The sequence below is a fragment of the Echiichthys vipera genome, assembly GCF_963691815.1.
Source record: "Echiichthys vipera genome assembly, chromosome: 8".
Classification (NCBI taxonomy): domain Eukaryota; kingdom Metazoa; phylum Chordata; class Actinopteri; order Perciformes; family Trachinidae; genus Echiichthys; species Echiichthys vipera.
The window spans coordinates 948,611-966,428 of NC_139833.1; the positions used below are offsets into that span (position 1 = coordinate 948,611).

A 17,818-nucleotide genomic window follows, 5' to 3' on the forward strand; every position below is an offset into this window, starting at 1 on the left:
ACGTGTTACGGCGTGATGACGTATAGGCAGCAAGAAGCATTCTCCGAGGCCCAGGTAGTGTGAGTACAAACGGGCCTGGAGGGGGGGACAAGGACCCTAAAGCACGGGGCACGGGACGCACGCACAGTGGGAGGGCGCTCTAACCTGTGACGCACGCACAGTGGGAGGGCGCCCAAAGGGCCCCAATAGCAGGTGCCTTTTTTAAAACGAGTCGAGCACAAAAAGAGACTGGAGTCGCTCCTGGAAGGAGCAGGAACGCTGACTGAAGTGGAGTAAAATGAGAAAACGCTGCAAATAGATTTGAATAATTAATGAGTAAATAAAACAACACGTGGTTGTTTCAGAAAAACTCTCTTTATGAATTTAATAAAATTCTTATGATGCAATAATTTCTGCTCTTAGTTTTTGTGGTTGGAGGTGGTGCGGGTGGTTCAGATGGTGCAGGTAGGTTGTGCAGGGGGTGCAAGCTTGGTGGGGGGGGGGGTTGTGCAGGTGCAGGTGGTGCGGGTAGAGCAGGGGGTGCGGGTGGAGCAGGTGGTGCATGTGCGGGTGGTGCAGGTGCGGGTGCAGGTAGAGCGGTTGGTGTGGATGGTGCAGGTAGAGCGGGTGGTGCAGGTGCGGGTGGTGCAGGTAGAGCAGGTAGAGTGGGTGGTGCAGGTAGAGCAGGTGGTGCGGGTGCGGGTGGTGCAGGTAGAGTGGGTGGTGCAGGTAGAGCAGGTGGTGCGGGTGCGGGTGGTGCAGGTAGAGCAGGTAGAGCAGGTGGTGCAGGTGCGGGTGGTGCAGGTAGAGCAGGTGGTGCAGGTAGAGCAGGTGGTGCAGGTGTGGGTGGTGCAGGTAGAGCAGGTGGTGCAGGTGCGGGTGGTGCAGGTAGAGCAGGTGGTGCAGGTCTGAGGATGCCGGTGACATCTTGTGCCCGCCCTGATCCTTTGATCCCCTTACAGAGGATTAGTTTCCCGCAGGAGCCGCGGAGCCGCAGCAGTGTGAGCGGAGAATGGAGCGGGGCGGACGCGCCGACGTGTCCGGGCTGCTGCTGCTGCTGCTGGGCTGCTGGCTGCAGGTCGGCCCGGCGCCGGCCCAGGTCCGCCACCCTCTGCCCGTGCTGTGGATGATGCCCGTCGGGGAGGGCTCGGGCTCGGGGACGGAGAACCTGACCGCCGCCGTGGCCCCGGCCGTCCGGCTGGCTCTGCAGGACCTGAAGAGACAACCGGCGCCGCTGGGGAACTACGAGATCCAGCTCCAGGTGCTGGACTCCCAGGTGGGTCCGACCGCTCCCCAGGGACACGTGCTTTACTTTGGTCCGACTACAGGAGGCGTTCAACCTGCAGACTACACTTAACCGTCTCCTTTAGTGGTCTAAAGTTAACCGTCTCCTTTAGAGACTAAACTTAACCGTCTCCTTTAGAGACTAAACTTAACCGTCTCCTTTAGTGACTAAACTTAACCGTCTCCTTTAGTGACTAAACTTAACCGTCTCCTTTAGTGGTCTAAACTTAACCGTCTCCTTTAGTGACTAAACTTAACCCTCTGCTTTAGTGTCTAAACTTAACCGTCTCCTTTAGTGACTAAACTTAACCGTCTCCTTTAGTGGTCTAAACTTAACCGTCTCCTTTAGTGTCTAAACTTAACCGTCTCCTTTAGAGTCTAAACTTAACCGTCTCCTTTAGAGTCTAAACTTAACCGTCTCCTTTAGTGACTAAACTTAACCGTCTCCTTTAGTGGTCTAAACTTAACCGTCTCCTTTAGTGACTAAACTTAACCGTCTCCTTTAGTGGTCTAAACTTAACCGTCTCCTTTAGTGTCTAAACTTAACCGTCTCCTTTAGTGACTAAACTTAACCGTCTCCTTTAGAGACTAAACTAAACCGTCTCCTTTAGTGACTAAACTTAACCGTCTCCTTTAGAGTCTAAACTTAACCGTCTCCTTTAGTGTCTAAACTTAACCGTCTCCTTTAGTGACTAAACTTAACCGTCTCCTTTAGTGACTAAACTTAACCGTCTCCGTTAGAGACTAAACTTAACCGTCTCCTTTAGTGACTAAACTTAACCGTCTCCTTTAGTGTCTAAACTTAACCGTCTCCTTTAGTGACTAAACTTAACCGTCTCCTTTAGTCGTCTAAACTTAACCGTCTCCTTTAGTGTCTAAACTTAACCGTCTCCTTTAGTGTCTAAACTTAACCGTCTCCTTTAGAGACTAAACTTAACCGTCTCCTTTAGAGACTAAACTTAACCGTCTCCTTTAGTGACTTAACTTAACCGTCTCCTTTAGTGACTAAACTTAACCGTCTCCTTTAGAGACTAAACTAAACCGTCTCCTTTAGTGTCTAAACTTAACCGTCTCCTTTAGTGACTAAACTTAACCGTCTCCTTTAGAGACTAAACTTAACCGTCTCCTTTAGTGACTAAACTTAACCGTCTCCTTTAGTGACTAAACTTAACCGTCTCCTTTAGTGACTAAACTTAACCGTCTCCTTTAGTGGTCTAAACTTAACCGTCTCCTTTAGAGACTAAACTTAACCGTCTCCTTTAGTGGTCTAAACTTAACCGTCTCCTTTAGTGGTCTAAACTTAACCGTCTCCTTTAGTGGTCTAAACTTAACCGTCTCCTTTAGAGACTAAACTTAACCGTCTCCTTTAGTGGTCTAAACTTAACCGTCTCCTTTAGAGACTAAACTTAACCGTCTCCTTTAGTGACTAAACTTAACCGTCTCCTTTAGTGACTAAACTTAACCGTCTCCTTTAGTGACTAAACTTAACCGTCTCCTTTAGTGTCTAAACTTAACCGTCTCCTTTAGTGACTAAACTTAACCGTCTCCTTTAGTGACTAAACTTAACCGTCTCCTTTAGTGACTAAACTTAACCGTCTCCTTTAGTGACTAAACTTAACCGTCTCCTTTAGTGACTAAACTTAACCGTCTCCTTTAGTGACTAAACTTAACCGTCTCCTTTAGAGACTAAACTAAACCGTCTCCTTTAGTGACTAAACTTAACCGTCTCCTTTAGTGACTAAACTTAACCGTCTCCTTTAGTGACTAAACTTAACCGTCTCCTTTAGTGACTAAACTTAACCGTCTCCTTTAGTGTCTAAACTTAACCGTCTCCTTTAGTGACTAAACTTAACCGTCTCCTTTAGAGACTAAACTAAACCGTCACCTTTAGTGGTCTAAACTTAACCGTCTCCTTTAGTGTCTAAACTTAACCGTCTCCTTTAGAGACTAAACTTAACCGTCTCCTTTAGTGACTAAACTTAACCGTCTCCTTTAGTGACTAAACTTAACCGTCTCCTTTAGTGTCTAAACTTAACCGTCTCCTTTAGTGACTAAACTTAACCGTCTCCTTTAGAGACTAAACTAAACCGTCACCTTTAGTGGTCTAAACTTAACCGTCTCCTTTAGTGTCTAAACTTAACCGTCTCCTTTAGAGACTAAACTTAACCGTCTCCTTTAGTGGTCTAAACTTAACCGTCTCCTTTAGTGGTCTAAACTTAACCGTCTCCTTTAGAGACTAAACTTAACCGTCTCCTTTAGTGACTAAACTTAACCGTCTCCTTTAGTGACTAAACTTAACCGTCTCCTTTAGTGACTAAACTTAACCGTCTCCTTTAGTGACTAAACTTAACCGTCTCCTTTAGTGTCTAAACTTAACCGTCTCCTTTAGTGACTAAACTTAACCGTCTCCTTTAGTGGTCTAAACTTAACCGTCTCCTTTAGTGACTAAACTTAACCGTCTCCTTTAGTGACTAAACTTAACCGTCTCCTTTAGAGACTAAACTTAACCGTCTCCTTTAGTGACTAAACTTAACCGTCTCCTTTAGTGACTAAACTAAACCGTCTCCTTTAGTGACTAAACTTAACCGTCTCCTTTAGTGACTAAACTTAACCGTCTCCTTTAGTGACTAAACTTAACCGTCTCCTTTAGAGACTAAACTTAACCGTCTCCTTTAGTGACTAAACTTAACCGTCTCCTTTAGTGACTAAACTTAACCGTCTCCTTTAGTGACTAAACTTAACCGTCTCCTTTAGAGACTAAACTTAACCGTCTCCTTTAGTGACTAAACTTAACCGTCTCCTTTAGTGACTAAACTTAACCGTCTCATTTAGTGACTAAACTTAACCGTCTCCTTTAGTGACTAAACTTAACCGTCTCCTTTAGTGTCTAAACTTAACCGTCTCCTTTAGAGACTAAACTTAACCGTCTCCTTTAGTGACTAAACTTAACCGTCTCCTTTAGAGTCTAAACTTAACCGTCTCCTTTAGTGACTAAACTTAACCGTCTCCTTTAGAGACTAAACTAAACCGTCACTTTTAGTGACTAAACTTAACCGTCTCCTTTAGAGACTAAACTTAACCGTCACCTTTAGTGGTCTAAACTTAACCGTCTCCTTCTTCTGTGTTCGTCACAGTGTGACTTCGCTGAAACGCTCAAAGGTCTGTTCGACGCCATGTGGGCGGGGCCAAAGTACCTGCTGGTGTTCGGAGGCGTGTGTCCGTCAGTGACGGCGCTCATCGCTCGCTCTCTGCCCGCCCTCAACCTGCTGCAGGTGACGACCACGCCACCAACATGGAGGTCTATGGGGACTGGTTCATTTTAACATGGAGGTCTATGGGGATTGGTTCATTAACATGGAGGTCTATGGGGATTGGTTCAGTTTAACATGGAGGTCTATGGGGATTGGTTCATTAACATGGAGGTCTATGGGGATTGGTTCATTAACATGGAGGTCTATGGGGATTGGTTCATTAACATGGACGTCTATGGGGATTGGTTCAGTTTAACATGGAGGTCTATGGGGATTGGTTCATTAACATGGAGGTCTATGGGGATTGGTTCATTAACATGGAGGTCTATGGGGATTGGTTCTAACATGGAGGTCTATGGGGATTGGTTCAGTTTAACATGGAGGTCTATGGGGATTGGTTCATTAACATGGAGGTCTATGGGGATTGGTTCACTTTAACATGGAGGTCTATGGGGATTGGTTCATTTTAACATGGAGGTCTATGGGGATTGGTTCATTAACATGGAGGTCTATGGGGATTGGTTCATTAACATGGAGGTCTATGGGGATTGGTTCATTAACATGGAGGTCTATGGGGATTGGTTCATTAACATGGAGGTCTATGGGGATTGGTTCAGTTTAACATGGAGGTCTATGGGGATTGGTTCATTAACATGGAGGTCTATGGGGATTGGTTCATTAACATGGAGGTCTATGGGGATTGGTTCATTAACATGGAGGTCTATGGGGATTGGTTCATTCTAACATGGAGGTCTATGGGGATTGGTTCAGTTTAACATGGAGGTCTATGGGGATTGGTTCATTTTAACATGGAGGTCTATGGGGATTGGTTCATTAACATGGAGGTCTATGGGGATTGGTTCAGTTTAACATGGAGGTCTATGGGGATTGGTTCATTAACATGGAGGTCTATGGGGATTGGTTCATTAACATGGAGGTCTATGGGGATTGGTTCACTTTAACGTGTCCTCTGATGTCCCAGGTGTCTTTCGCCGCCTCGTCCCCGGGCCTGTCCAACAGGAAGTGGTACGGGAACCTGTTCAGCACGTTTCCGTCAGACCGCGCTCTGAACCAGGCCGCGGTGAAGCTGCTGCAGCGCTACAGGTGGAGCCGAGTCGGCGTCCTCACTCAGGAGGGAGCGCGGCTCTCAGAGGTGATACTGGCGCCGGCGTCGGCCATCTTGGCTCTTGCTCCTCCTCCTCTGTGTTCACGTGTGATTCTCTGTGCAGATGAAGAAGGACCTGCTGAGGCAGCTGCAGAAGGCCGGGGTCCAGCTCGCCTCCGCCCAGAGCCTGTCCGCAGACGTCTGCAGCAGCCTGAGGAGGCTGAAGGTACGCAGACGTGCTTTGGCATCTGTCTTTAGTCATTTTGCATCTTTTTGTGGTGGTTTTGCATCTATTTTTAGTCATTTTGCATCTTTTTGTGCTGGTTTTGCATCTATTTTTAGTCATTTTGCATCTTTTTGTGATGGTTTTGCATCTATTTTTAGTCATTTTGCATCTTTTTTTGCTGGTTTTGCATCTATTTTTAGTCATTTTGCATCTTTTTGTGGTGGTTTTGCATCTATTTTTAGTCATTTTGCATCTTTTTGTGGTGGTTTTGCATCTATTTTTACTCATTTTGCATCTTTTTGTGGTGGTTCTGCATCAATTTTTAGTCATTTTGCATCTTTTTGTGCTGTTTTGCATCTATTTTTAGTCATTTTGCATCTTTTTGTGCTGGTTTTGCATCTATTTTTAGTCATTTTGCATCTTTTTGTGCTGGTTTTGCATCTATTTTTAGTCATTTTGCATCTTTTTGTGCTGGTTTTGCATCTATTTTTAGTCATTTTGCATCTTTTTGTGATGGTTTTGCATCTATTTTTAGTCATTTTGCATCTTTTTTTGCTGGTTTTGCATCTATTTTTAGTCATTTTGCATCTTTTTGTGGTGGTTTTGCATCTATTTTTAGTCATTTTGCATCTTTTTGTGGTGGTTTTGCATCTATTTTTACTCATTTTGCATCTTTTTGTGGTGGTTCTGCATCAATTTTTAGTCATTTTGCATCTTTTTGTGCTGTTTTGCATCTATTTTTAGTCATTTTGCATCTTTTTGTGCTGGTTTTGCATCTATTTTTAGTCATTTTGCATCTTTTTGTGCTGGTTTTGCATCTATTTTTAGTCATTTTGCATCTTTTTGTGGTGGTTTTGCATCTATTTTTAGTCATTTAGCATCTTTTTGTGCTGGTTTTGCATCTATTTTTAGTCATTTTGCATCTTTTTGTGGTGGTTTTGCATCTATTTTTAGTCATTTTGCATCTTTTTGTGGTGGTTTTGCATCTTTTTTTAGTCAGTTTGCATCTTTTTGTGGTGGTTTTGCATCTATTTTTACTCATTTTGCATCTTTTTGTGGTGGTTTTGCATCTATTTTTAGTCATTTTGCATCTTTTTGAGGTGGTTTTGCATCTATTTTTAGTCATTTTGCATCTTTTTGTGGTGGTTTTGCATCTATTTTTAGTCATTTTGCATCTTTTTGTGGTGGTTTTGCATCTATTTTTAGTCATTTTGCATCTTTTTGTGCTGGTTTTGCATCTATTTTTAGTCATTTTGCATCTTTTTGTGGTGGTTGTCCATCTATTTTTAGTCATTTTGCATCTTTTTATGGTGGTTTTGCATCTATTTTTAGTCTTTTTGCATCTTTTTGTGGTGTTTTTGCATCTGTTTTTAGTCATTTTGCATCTTTTTGTGCTGGTTTTGCATCTATTTTTAGTCAGTTTGCATCTTTTTGTGGTGGTTTTGCATCTATTTTTAGTCATTTTGCATCTTTTTGTGGTGGTTTTGCATCTATTTTTAGTCATTTTGCATCTTTTTGTGGTGGTTTTGCATCCATTTTTAGTCATTTTGCATCTTTTTGTGGTGGTTTTGCATCTATTTTTAGTCATTTTGCATCTTTTTATGGTGGTTTTGCAGGAAAGTGACGTTCGGATCGTCGTCGCACAGTTGGAAGAGGATTCAGCCTCTGAGGTTTTCTGCTGTGTGAGTTCACGTGTGGCCAAAAGTAAACGGACGCCGTGAGGTCTTAATGCTGCAGCACAAAAAATAAATAAACATAGGAATTCATAAAATGTGACATAAACTGATATTTCTGCTTTAATTTGTCTCTTCTTGTGTTACTTCTCATGTTTATTCATTTATTTATTTGCTTCACAGTTTAAGTCTCTTGTTTTATTTCTGCATTTTTATGTTTTAATTTATTAAATTCTTCTGTTTATAAAACACAAAGTTTGCTGGTGAATAAAAACACCGCTCTTGTGTTTCAGGCGTACAGGCTGAACATGTTCGGAGCGCGGTACCAGTGGATGGTTGTTGATGGAGGGACCAGCGGGTGGAGGCTGGGGGGGCAGGGCTCCGGCTGCACGGTCAGCAGCCTGCAGACGGCTGCAGACGGGTCCTTCAGGCTGCAGATGAGAGCGCTCAGCACCACGGACACACCGGGGGTCTCCGGACGGGTCAGAACAAACACACATGAGCGTCGCAACAGTCCAGTTAACATGACGCACACGCTTTCTCTCATTAATGATGCGTCAGCTGAGCTCAGCTCTCCAGTAACTTCAGATCAAGACTTCTGATCTTTCATCCACTTCAAATATATACAGTTAAAAACCACAGGGATCTAAAACCAGCACAAAAAGATGCTAAATGACTAAAAATAGATGCAAAACCAGCACAAAAAGATGCTAAATGACTAAAAATAGATGCAAAACCAGCACAAAAAGATGCAAAATGACTAAAAATAGATGCAAAACCAGCACAAAAAGATGCAAAATGACAAAAAATAGATGCAAAACCAGCACAAAGAGATGCAAAATGACAAAAAATAGATGCAAAACCAGCACAAAAAGATGCTAAATGACAAAAAATTGATGCAAAACCACCACAAAAAGATGCAAAATGACTAAAGATAGATGCAAAACCAGCACAAAAAGATGCAAAATGACTAAAAATAGATGCACAACCACCACAAAAAGATGCAAAATGAGTAAAAATAGATGCAAAACCAGCACAAAAAGATGCAAAGTTACTAAAAATAGATGCAAAACCACCACAAAAAGATGCAAAATGACTAAAAATAGATGCAAAACCAGCCCAAAAAGATGCAAAATGACTAAAAATAGATGCAAAACCAGCACAAAGAGATGCAAAATGACTAAAAATAGATGCAAAACCACCACAAAAAGATGCAAAATGACTAAAAATAGATGCAAAACCAGCACAAAAAGATGCAAAATGACAAAAAATTGATGCAAAACCAACACAAAAAGATGCTAAATGACTAAAAATAGATGCAAAACCACCACAAAAAGATGCAAACTGACTAAAAAAAGATGCAAAACCACCACAAAAAGATGCAAAATGACTAAAAATAGATGCAAAACCAGCACAAAAAGATGCAAAATGACTAAAAATAGATGCAAAACCAGCACAAAAAGATTCAAAATGACTAAAAATAGATGCAAAACCACCACAAAAAGATGCAAAATGACTAAAAATAGATGCAAAACCAGCACAAAAAGATGCAAAATGACTAAAAATAGATGCAAAACCACCACAAAAAGATGCAAAATGACTAAAAATAGATGCAAAACCAGCACAAAGAGATGCAAAATGACTAAAAATAGATGCAAAACCACCACAAAAAGATGCAAAATTACTAAAAACAGATGCAAAACCACCACAAAAAGATGCAAAATGGCTAAAAATAGATGCAAAACCAGCACAAAAAGATGCAAAACCACGACTGTAAGTGCCGTGTTTGTGCCCCCCCCTTCTGCTGCAGACCCCTCAGGACTACCAGGACTCTTACCTCCGGCAGCTGATCCAGGACGGGTCAAAGGTCAGCCCCCTCCACAGCTTCGCCTACGACGCCGTGTGGGTGGCAGCCAGAGCTCTGAGTCAGGCGCTGGAGACGGCGAAGCACCGAGAGAAGTTCAGCAGCCAGAGGAACGTGAGCGTCAGCGAGGAGGAGCTCCACAGGACGCTGCTGGACGCCGTGAAGCACACGGCGTTTGAAGGAGTCACCGTGAGCACCGACACACCTGGAGCCGGGTTCAGAGCCGCGCTCCTCCCACACGCAGACGAACGCGGAGTCACAGCTTTGTTTCACTCATAACGAGTCTCTGCGTCGCTTCATGGACGTGTGTGTTCTCTGTGTTCCTTCAGGGTCCGGTTTTCTTCCGTAACGGGGAGAGGATGACGTCGATCGAGCTGATCCAGTTTCAAGGTGAACCCCTGATGCTCCGCGGTGAATCAGTGTGTGTGATATCCACGTGTGTTAACAGAGTGTGTGTGTGTGTGTGTGTGTGTGTGTGTGTGTGTGTGTGTGTGTGTGTGTGTGTGTGTGTGTGTGTGTGTGTGTGTGTGTGTGTGTGTGTGTGTGTGTGTGTGTGTGTGTGTGTGTGTGTGTGTGTGTGTGTGTGTGTGTGTGTGTGTGTGTGTGTGTGTGTCCTCAGGCAGCAGCGGTGTGTCGGTGGGAGACTTCAGCACCTCCACCCAGCAGCTCCGCCTGACGACCCAGCTGCTGAGGTTCAAAGGTGTGTTACAGACCGTAATATCAGTGAGAGCACGCTGGAGCGGGTGTTAAGTGTTCCCTGCTGCAGGTCCAGGACCAGCCAGAGACCGGACCCTGGTGCTGGAGCAGCGGCAGCACGTCGGCCTCCTCCTGTACGCCACCGTGTCGTCGGCTGCAGCTGTGACCATCTTCATCACTCTGACCGTCCTCTTCCTCACCGTCGTCCAGCGCCAACACCGGTACAGCTGCTGTAGTTCCACTTTAGTGCTTTTACACAGTGAGAGCGTCCGTGTGTGTGTGACAGGTGCTAACAGAGCGGAGTGTGTGGTCCTGTGTCTGCAGGCGGCTCAGGTCCAGTGCTGGAGCCCAGGATGAGCTGCTGCTGCTGGGCCTCCTGCTGTCCTGCTCCTCGGTCCTGATCTCCGGTCTGGACGGAGCCTCGCTGTCCCACCGCACGTCTGAGGTCCTCTGTTCTGTGAGTTCATGCAGCTGCAGTTTAAAGAACATGTCTGTGTGGAGCGTGGGTCCTCCCCGGGTTAGGATGCGCGAGACATGCACGTTTTTGGTTAATGGTGACTCTAAAAGCATCTTCAGCCTCTGATCCTGGATCAGGTCTCAGGGGCAGCAGCTCCAGCCTCTGATCCTGGATCAGGTCTCAGGGGCAGCAGCTCCAGCCTCTGATCCTGGATCAGGTCTCAGGGGCAGCAGCTCCAGCCTCTGGTCCTGGATCAGGTCTCAGGGGCAGCAGCTCCAGCCTCTGATCCTGGATCAGGTCTCAGGGGCAGCAGCTCCAGCAGGGACCCCAAACTTCCCTTTCCCGGGCCACATTAACCAGCTCTAACTGGGGGATCCTGAGGCGTTCCCAGGCCAGTGTGGAGATCTAACCTCTCCACCTGGTCCTGGGTCTTCCCCGAGGCCTCCTCCCAGCTTTCATGACCACAGGTGAGGGTAGGAACCAGGACTGAGGGTAGATCCAGAGCTTTGTCTTCCTCAGCTCTCTGTTTGTCACAACGGTGCGGTAGAGCGACTGCAGCTCCGCCCCCGCTGCTCCGATTCTCCGGCCAAACTCACGCTCCATCGTCCCCTCACTCGTGAACCAGATCCTGAGGTCCTTGAACTCCTTCACTTGGGGTCAGGACTCATACGGCCTCAAATCCGTTACTACGACTTCAGTCTGAAAATACTACGACTTTATTCTGTCGTGTCCAAACGTCCTGCAGGTGCGTCTGTGGACTCTCTCTGTGGGACACACCGTGGTCGTCGCCGCGCTCTTCCTTCAAACCTGGCGGGTTTATTGTGTCCGCAGCATCGAACCGACGGTAAGTCCCTGGTGCCATGGTGCTCTTGTGTGTGTGTGTGTGCGTGGGTGTGACGGCTGTGTGTCTCCTGCAGAGCGACGGCCGCCTGCTGCTCTGCCTGGTGCTGCTGGACGCGTTGGTTCTGACCTCCTGGCAGATCCTGGACCCTCTGAGGCGCGTGGAGCTGCAGCAGCGCGTAGAGGTAACAGCCCTTTAGTTACAGCCGAGCGCGGAACTTTAGGTACTTCCTCCACCGTAAATATTTATTTACATAAAATAAACATGTGAAGAAACAACAACAATAATTTCTTGAATGTTTTTTTTATTTTTATCATTTGTTTTTTGTGAAAAGTCATTTGTAACTAAATAAATAACTTTGTTTACCAAAAATAACCGTGGTGCAGTAAAAAAGTACAAAATGGTGACCCCGACGTGATCTAATCGGCCTCTATTTCCTGTTATTGTTGCACACACACACACACACACACAAACACACACACACACACACACACACACACACACACGCACACACACACGTGCACACACACACACACACACACACACACACACACACTGATAAAGTCTTACTTTCTTCCATATTTGTTGTCTCAGAGGGATCAGGACGTGACGGTGTCTCTCTCTTGTTTGTTTGTTTGTTTGTTTGTTTGTTTGTTTGTTGTCTCAGAGCGACCAGGACGTGACGGTGTGTCTCTCTTGTTTGTTTGTTTGTTTGTTGTCTCAGAGGGATCAGGATGTGCCGGTGTCTCTCTCTTGTTTGTTTGTTTGTTTGTTGTCTCAGAGGGACCAGGATGTGCCGGTGTCTCTCTCTTGTTTGTTTGTTTGTTTGTTTGTTGTCTCAGAGGGATCAGGATGTGACGGTGTCTCTCTTGTTTGTTTGTTTGTTTGTTTGTTTGTTGTCTCAGAGGGATCAGGACGTGACGGTGTCCCTGTTGTTTGTTTGTTTGTTTGTTTGTTTGTTGTCTCAGAGGGACCAGGATGTGACGGTGTCTCTCTTGTTTGTTTGTTTGTTTGTTTGTTTGTTGTCTCAGAGGGATCAGGACGTGACGGTGTCCCTGTTTGTTTGTTTGTTTGTTTGTTTGTTTGTTTGTTTGTTTGTTGTCTCAGAGGGATCAGGACGTGACGGTGTCTCTCTCTCTTGTTTGTTTGTTTGTTTGTTTGTTTGTTGTCTCAGAGGGATCAGGACGTGACGGTGTCCCTGTTTGTTTGTTTGTTTGTTTGTTTGTTTGTTTGTTTGTTTGTTGTCTCAGAGGGATCAGGATGTGATGGTGTCTCTCTCTTGTTTGTTTGTTTGTTTGTTTGTTTGTTTGTTGTCTCAGAGCGACCAGGACGTGACGTGTCCCTGTTGTTTGTTTGTTTGTTGTCTCAGAGGGATCAGGACGTGACGTGTCCCTGTTGTTTGTTTGTTTGTTTGTTTGTTGTCTCAGAGGGACCAGGACGTGACGGTGTCCCTGTGTTCTGACGCCTGCAGCAGCAGGAACACGGACCTGTGGCTCGCTGCTGTGTTTGGGTACAAAGCTCCTCTGCTGGTGAGAACACGACACTGTCGTTGTTGTTGTTATTATTGTTATTGTTTGTTTACTAAATGTTTTTATTGTCAAAGATGACGTGGATCATTCTGAAGCTCCGGACTGAAACACTGACGCAGCAGAACGCATGATTTTCTGTTGCTGTGATGATTCATAATAATAATTGTTCTTTAACAGCTGATGTTGTTTCCTTCAGGCTCTCGTCTGTGCGTTGGCGTGGAGCGTCAGGGCGCTGCAGCCGGATCGACCCCTCACGCTGAGTGTGTTCGCCGTGACGGCGTTCAGCGTCTCCGGAGCGTCCGCGTCGCTGCTGACGTCCCACAATCCTCCTCTTCAGCTCTGCGTGAGCAGCGTCCTCGTCCTCTGCTGCAGCGTCTTCACCCTGAGCGCGCGCTTCGGACCCAAGGTCAGCGGGACGCCGTCCGCTCGCCGCTCTCTGGTTCCATTTATAATTACTCACCACTTATCTGTACTGAATTAATTTCATTATATTTATTTATAATTTTTTTTAAATCCATAAGAAAACAGGAAAAATGGAAGTGTGAGTTCGTCCACTCGACTGTAAAGTTGAAGATTTTTCTGACATTTCTCTTTGTTTTTACTTCTCTCCAGTTGTTGCATTCGTGTCTGAACGGCGGCGAGAAGCAGCCGCAGTCAGAGCTGCAGTCAAAGCTGCAGTCAGAGCTGCAGTCAGAGCTGCAGTCAGAGCTGCAGTCAAAGCTGCAGTCAGAGCTGCAGTCAAAGCTGCAGTCAGAGCCGCAGTCAGAGCTGCAGTCAGAGCCGCAGTCAGAGCTGCAGACAGAGCTGCAGTCGGAGCTGCAGCCGCAGTCAGAGCTGCAGCCGCAGTCAGAGCTGCAGTCGCAGTCGGAGCTGCAGTCGGAGCTGCAGTCTGAGCTGCAGTCGGAGCTGCAGCCGCAGTCAGAGCTGCAGCTGCAGTCAGAGCTGCAGCTGCAGGCAGAGCTGCAGTCGGAGCTGCAGCTGCAGTCAGAGCTGCAGCTGCAGGGTGGAGCTGTAGATGAAGAGAAGAGTGTGATCCGGTTGAACCAGCAGCTGAAGAGTCTCTGTGCTCAGGTGAGGAAACGCAAACATCAGCAGGAACTGAAGGTGTGAAAGGAACTCTCTCAGTCTTCAGTGTTTCTCAGATCACGTCTTTACTGAGCTGCAGACGGGAGAGACGCTGCCACAAGGGCGTCAGATATGTTCAATACAGTCACATCACAGCAGACAGAGCAGGAACAGACCTCACACCCAGGACAGGGTTCAGAAATCGAACCGTACACTTTATGGCGTCTCTCTGGTGTGAAATAAATTCTATGATCAAGGATTTTTTGTTTTTTTTGCGTAAACTCTGACACGGCGGTGCCGTTTGTGTCGTCCGCAGCTCGACGTGCAGATAGAAACCATCAGCCTGCAGCTCTCCGAGTCCACCGCTCCTGAGCCCAAGCTGCGCTGCACGCCGAACGGACGCGACGACGGTAAAGAAGGAGCGGCGCCGCAGATACCTGGACGTTACCATGGAAACCACATCATTCCTAATGCTCCTTTCTCCTCTCAGCAGGTGACGTCCCGCCTGTGACGCGGACTCAGGTGCAGCTCTGCTCTGACGCCATCAACTCTCCTGAACAGTGAGGAACCATTCTTAGTGGTCCCAACTTAACCGTCTCCTTTAGTGGTCCCAACTTAACCGTCTCCTTTAGTGGTCCCAACTTAACCGTCTCCTTTAGAGACTAAACTTAACCGTCTCCTTTAGTGACTAAACTTAACCGTCTCCTTTAGTGGTCTCAACTTAACCGTCTCCTTTAGTGACTAAACTTAACCGTCTCCTTTAGTGGTCTCAACTTAACCGTCTCCTTTAGAGACTAAACTTAACCGTCGCCTTTAGTGGTCTCAACTTAACCGTCTCCTTTAGTGACTAAACTTAACCGTCTCCTTTAGTGACTAAACTTAACCGTCTCCTTTAGACTAAACTTAACCGTCACCTTTAGTGACTAAACTTAACCGTCTCCTTTAGTGACTAAACTTAACCGTCTCCTTTTGTCGTCTCGGCGTGCTGTGTGTTCCTCATGTGTGGCGTTTGACGTCTGATCTCCTTCCTGTGCTTCCTGTCAGCGTGCGGCGCCGTGTATCCGTGCAGCTGCCGATCCTCCATCACTCCTACGTCCCGGCGGTCGGCGGCGTCAGCTCCAGCAGCTCCCGCAGCTCCGGTCTGTTCTGCAGCCGGGACGCTTCCTTCACAGCGATGACAACTTCCTGTTCGCCTGACGACACGCAGCCGGGACGCTTCCTTCACAGCGATGACAACTTCCTGTTCGCCTGACGACACGCAGCCGGGACGCTTCCTTCACAGCGATGACAACTTCCTGTTCACCTGACGACACGTTGCTGTGGACCAATCAGAGGCAGCTGTGACCCTCACCTGTGACTGAACCACAGGTGCAGCCGCCATTTTATATTTATCATCAGAAATGGAAACACTTTATTTATTTATTAAATATTTAAAACACTTTACAAACAAACACAAACAAACAAACAAACAAACAAGGAAACAAACACACAAACAAACACAAACAAACAAACACAAAGAAACAAAAACAAACACACAAACAAACAAACACAAACAAACACAAACAAACAAACACAAACAAACAAACACACACAAACACACAAACACAAACAAACACACAAACACAAACAAACACACAAACACAAACAAACAAACACACAAACAAACACAAACAAACACACAAACACAAACAAACACACAAACACAAACAAACAAACACACAAACAAACACACAAACACAAACAAACACACAAACACAAACAAACACACAAACAAACACACAAACAAACACACAAACAAACACACAAACAAACACAAACAAACACAAAGAAACAAACACACAAACAAACACAAACAAACACAAACAAACAAACAAACACAAAACAAACAAACACAAACAAACACACAAACAAACACAAAAACACAAACAAACACAAAAACACAAACAAACACACAAACAAACACAAACAAACACAAAGAAACAAACAAACACAAACAAACACACAAACAAACACAAAGAAACAAACAAACACAAACAAACAAAACAAAGAAACAAAAACAAACACACAAACAAACAAACACACAAACAAACACACAAACACAAACAAACACACAAACACAAACAAACACACAAACAAACACACAAACAAACACACAAACACAAACAAACAAACACAAAGAAACAAACACACAAACAAACACACAAACAAAAACAAACAAAGACAAACAAACACAAACAAACAAAGAAACAAACACACAAACACAAACACACAAACAAACAAACAAACACACAAACACACACAAACAAACACACAAACACAAACAAACACACAAACAAACAAACACACAAACAAACAAACACAAACAAACACACAAACAAACAAACACAAACACACAAACAAACACACAAACAAACAAACACACAAACAAACACACAAACACAAACAAACACACAAACACAAACAAACACACAAACAAACACACAAACAAACAAACACAAAGAAACAAACACACAAACAAACAAACACAAACAAACACACAAACACAAACAAACACACAAACACAAACAAACACACAAACAAACAAACACAAACAAACACACAAACAAACAAACACAAACACACAAACAAACACACAAACAAACAAACACACAAACAAACACACAAACACAAACAAACACACAAACACAAACAAACACACAAACAAACACACAAACAAACAAACACAAAGAAACAAACACACAAACAAACAAACACAAACAAACACAAACAAAAACATGAATTTTTATTTTACTTTAATTTACTTTTCTCATGACTTTTGTTTCTTAACTCTTTCTTTATTATTCAAGTGTTTAATTATTATTTTATTATTGTTTAATTATTGTTTAATTATTTGTTTTATTATTTGTTTTATTATCGTATTTTTTGTTTTCCTCTTTCTGTGTTTTTCTGTTTTTGATGTTTTTGGTTTTTTTTGCTGCATTTTCTGTTTTTAAATGTGTTTTTTAAATAAAGTTTATTGTTTAAAATCACTTTAGTTGCTTTGTTTGTTTGGAAGCTTTTTTTATTCAGCAGAATTATTTTAAAAATATTATTTATATATATATTAAAAATTACAACATTAAGTCATATTAAATAAATCAAACGTGTGATTCGTCCGTATGTGTTTCCTCCATTATTATCTTTTTTATTTTATTATATTATAACTTTATTCAGAACAAACATATTCATAAGGTTTTTATTACAATAAATAAATAAATAATAATAAAAAATAAATAATACAATAAAGTAAAAACAACAAAGAAAATAGAAATAAAATAAAGTACGCAGCAAATATAATAAAGTAAAAATATTTAAGGCTTTTATTGTTTTAAAAAAGAAGGACAACTGTTTAAAAATGTTTTATAATGTTTGTGTTTTACTTCCGTTTATTAATTTAAAAGATTTTAATATTTATTTTAAATTAATTCAGGAACAAAAATGTAAATTGTTGAAGATTTCAGAATTCAGTTTTACCAAATATAAAATAACGCAGAGTTCGTTGTTTTTGTTTCACAGAATCAAACAAATGTGATTTTTGTCTCTGGAATTAAAGATTTGTTTATTTTGATCCAATTGTTGATGTAAAAGAAAAATGGCCGTGTTCCTGCATGAGAAGAATCTACGGTCTGTGTCTCAGGTGTGAGAAGAATCTACGGTCTGTGTCTCAGGTGTGAGGAGAATCTACGGTCTGTGTCTCAGGTGTGAGGAGAATCTACGGTCTGTGTCTCAGGTGTGAGATGAATCTACGGTCTGCGTCTCAGGTGTGAGAAGAATCTACGGTCTGTGTCTCAGGTGTGAGGAGAATCTAC

The 17,818-nt window shown here is 43.8% G+C and overlaps 1 protein-coding gene across 1 annotated transcript; it reads left to right on the forward strand.

The window, feature by feature from the left end:
* The first annotated feature begins 825 nt into the window (after window positions 1-825).
* LOC310950062 (gamma-aminobutyric acid type B receptor subunit 2-like) lies at window positions 826-15,439 on the forward strand. The gene is made up of 20 exons (XM_083917726.1): window positions 826-1,255; window positions 4,398-4,535; window positions 5,497-5,667; window positions 5,744-5,845; window positions 7,462-7,527; window positions 7,812-8,000; window positions 9,329-9,571; window positions 9,712-9,772; window positions 10,002-10,082; window positions 10,149-10,299; window positions 10,403-10,535; window positions 11,281-11,379; window positions 11,453-11,560; window positions 12,804-12,905; window positions 13,102-13,311; window positions 13,518-13,840; window positions 14,071-14,179; window positions 14,287-14,380; window positions 14,464-14,530; window positions 15,015-15,439. Exons 1-20 carry the CDS (start codon window positions 992-994, stop codon window positions 15,220-15,222), a joined length of 2,919 nt encoding a protein of 972 aa, XP_083773852.1. The 5' UTR covers window positions 826-991; the 3' UTR covers window positions 15,223-15,439.
* Window positions 15,440-17,818: the final 2,379 nt, after the last annotated feature.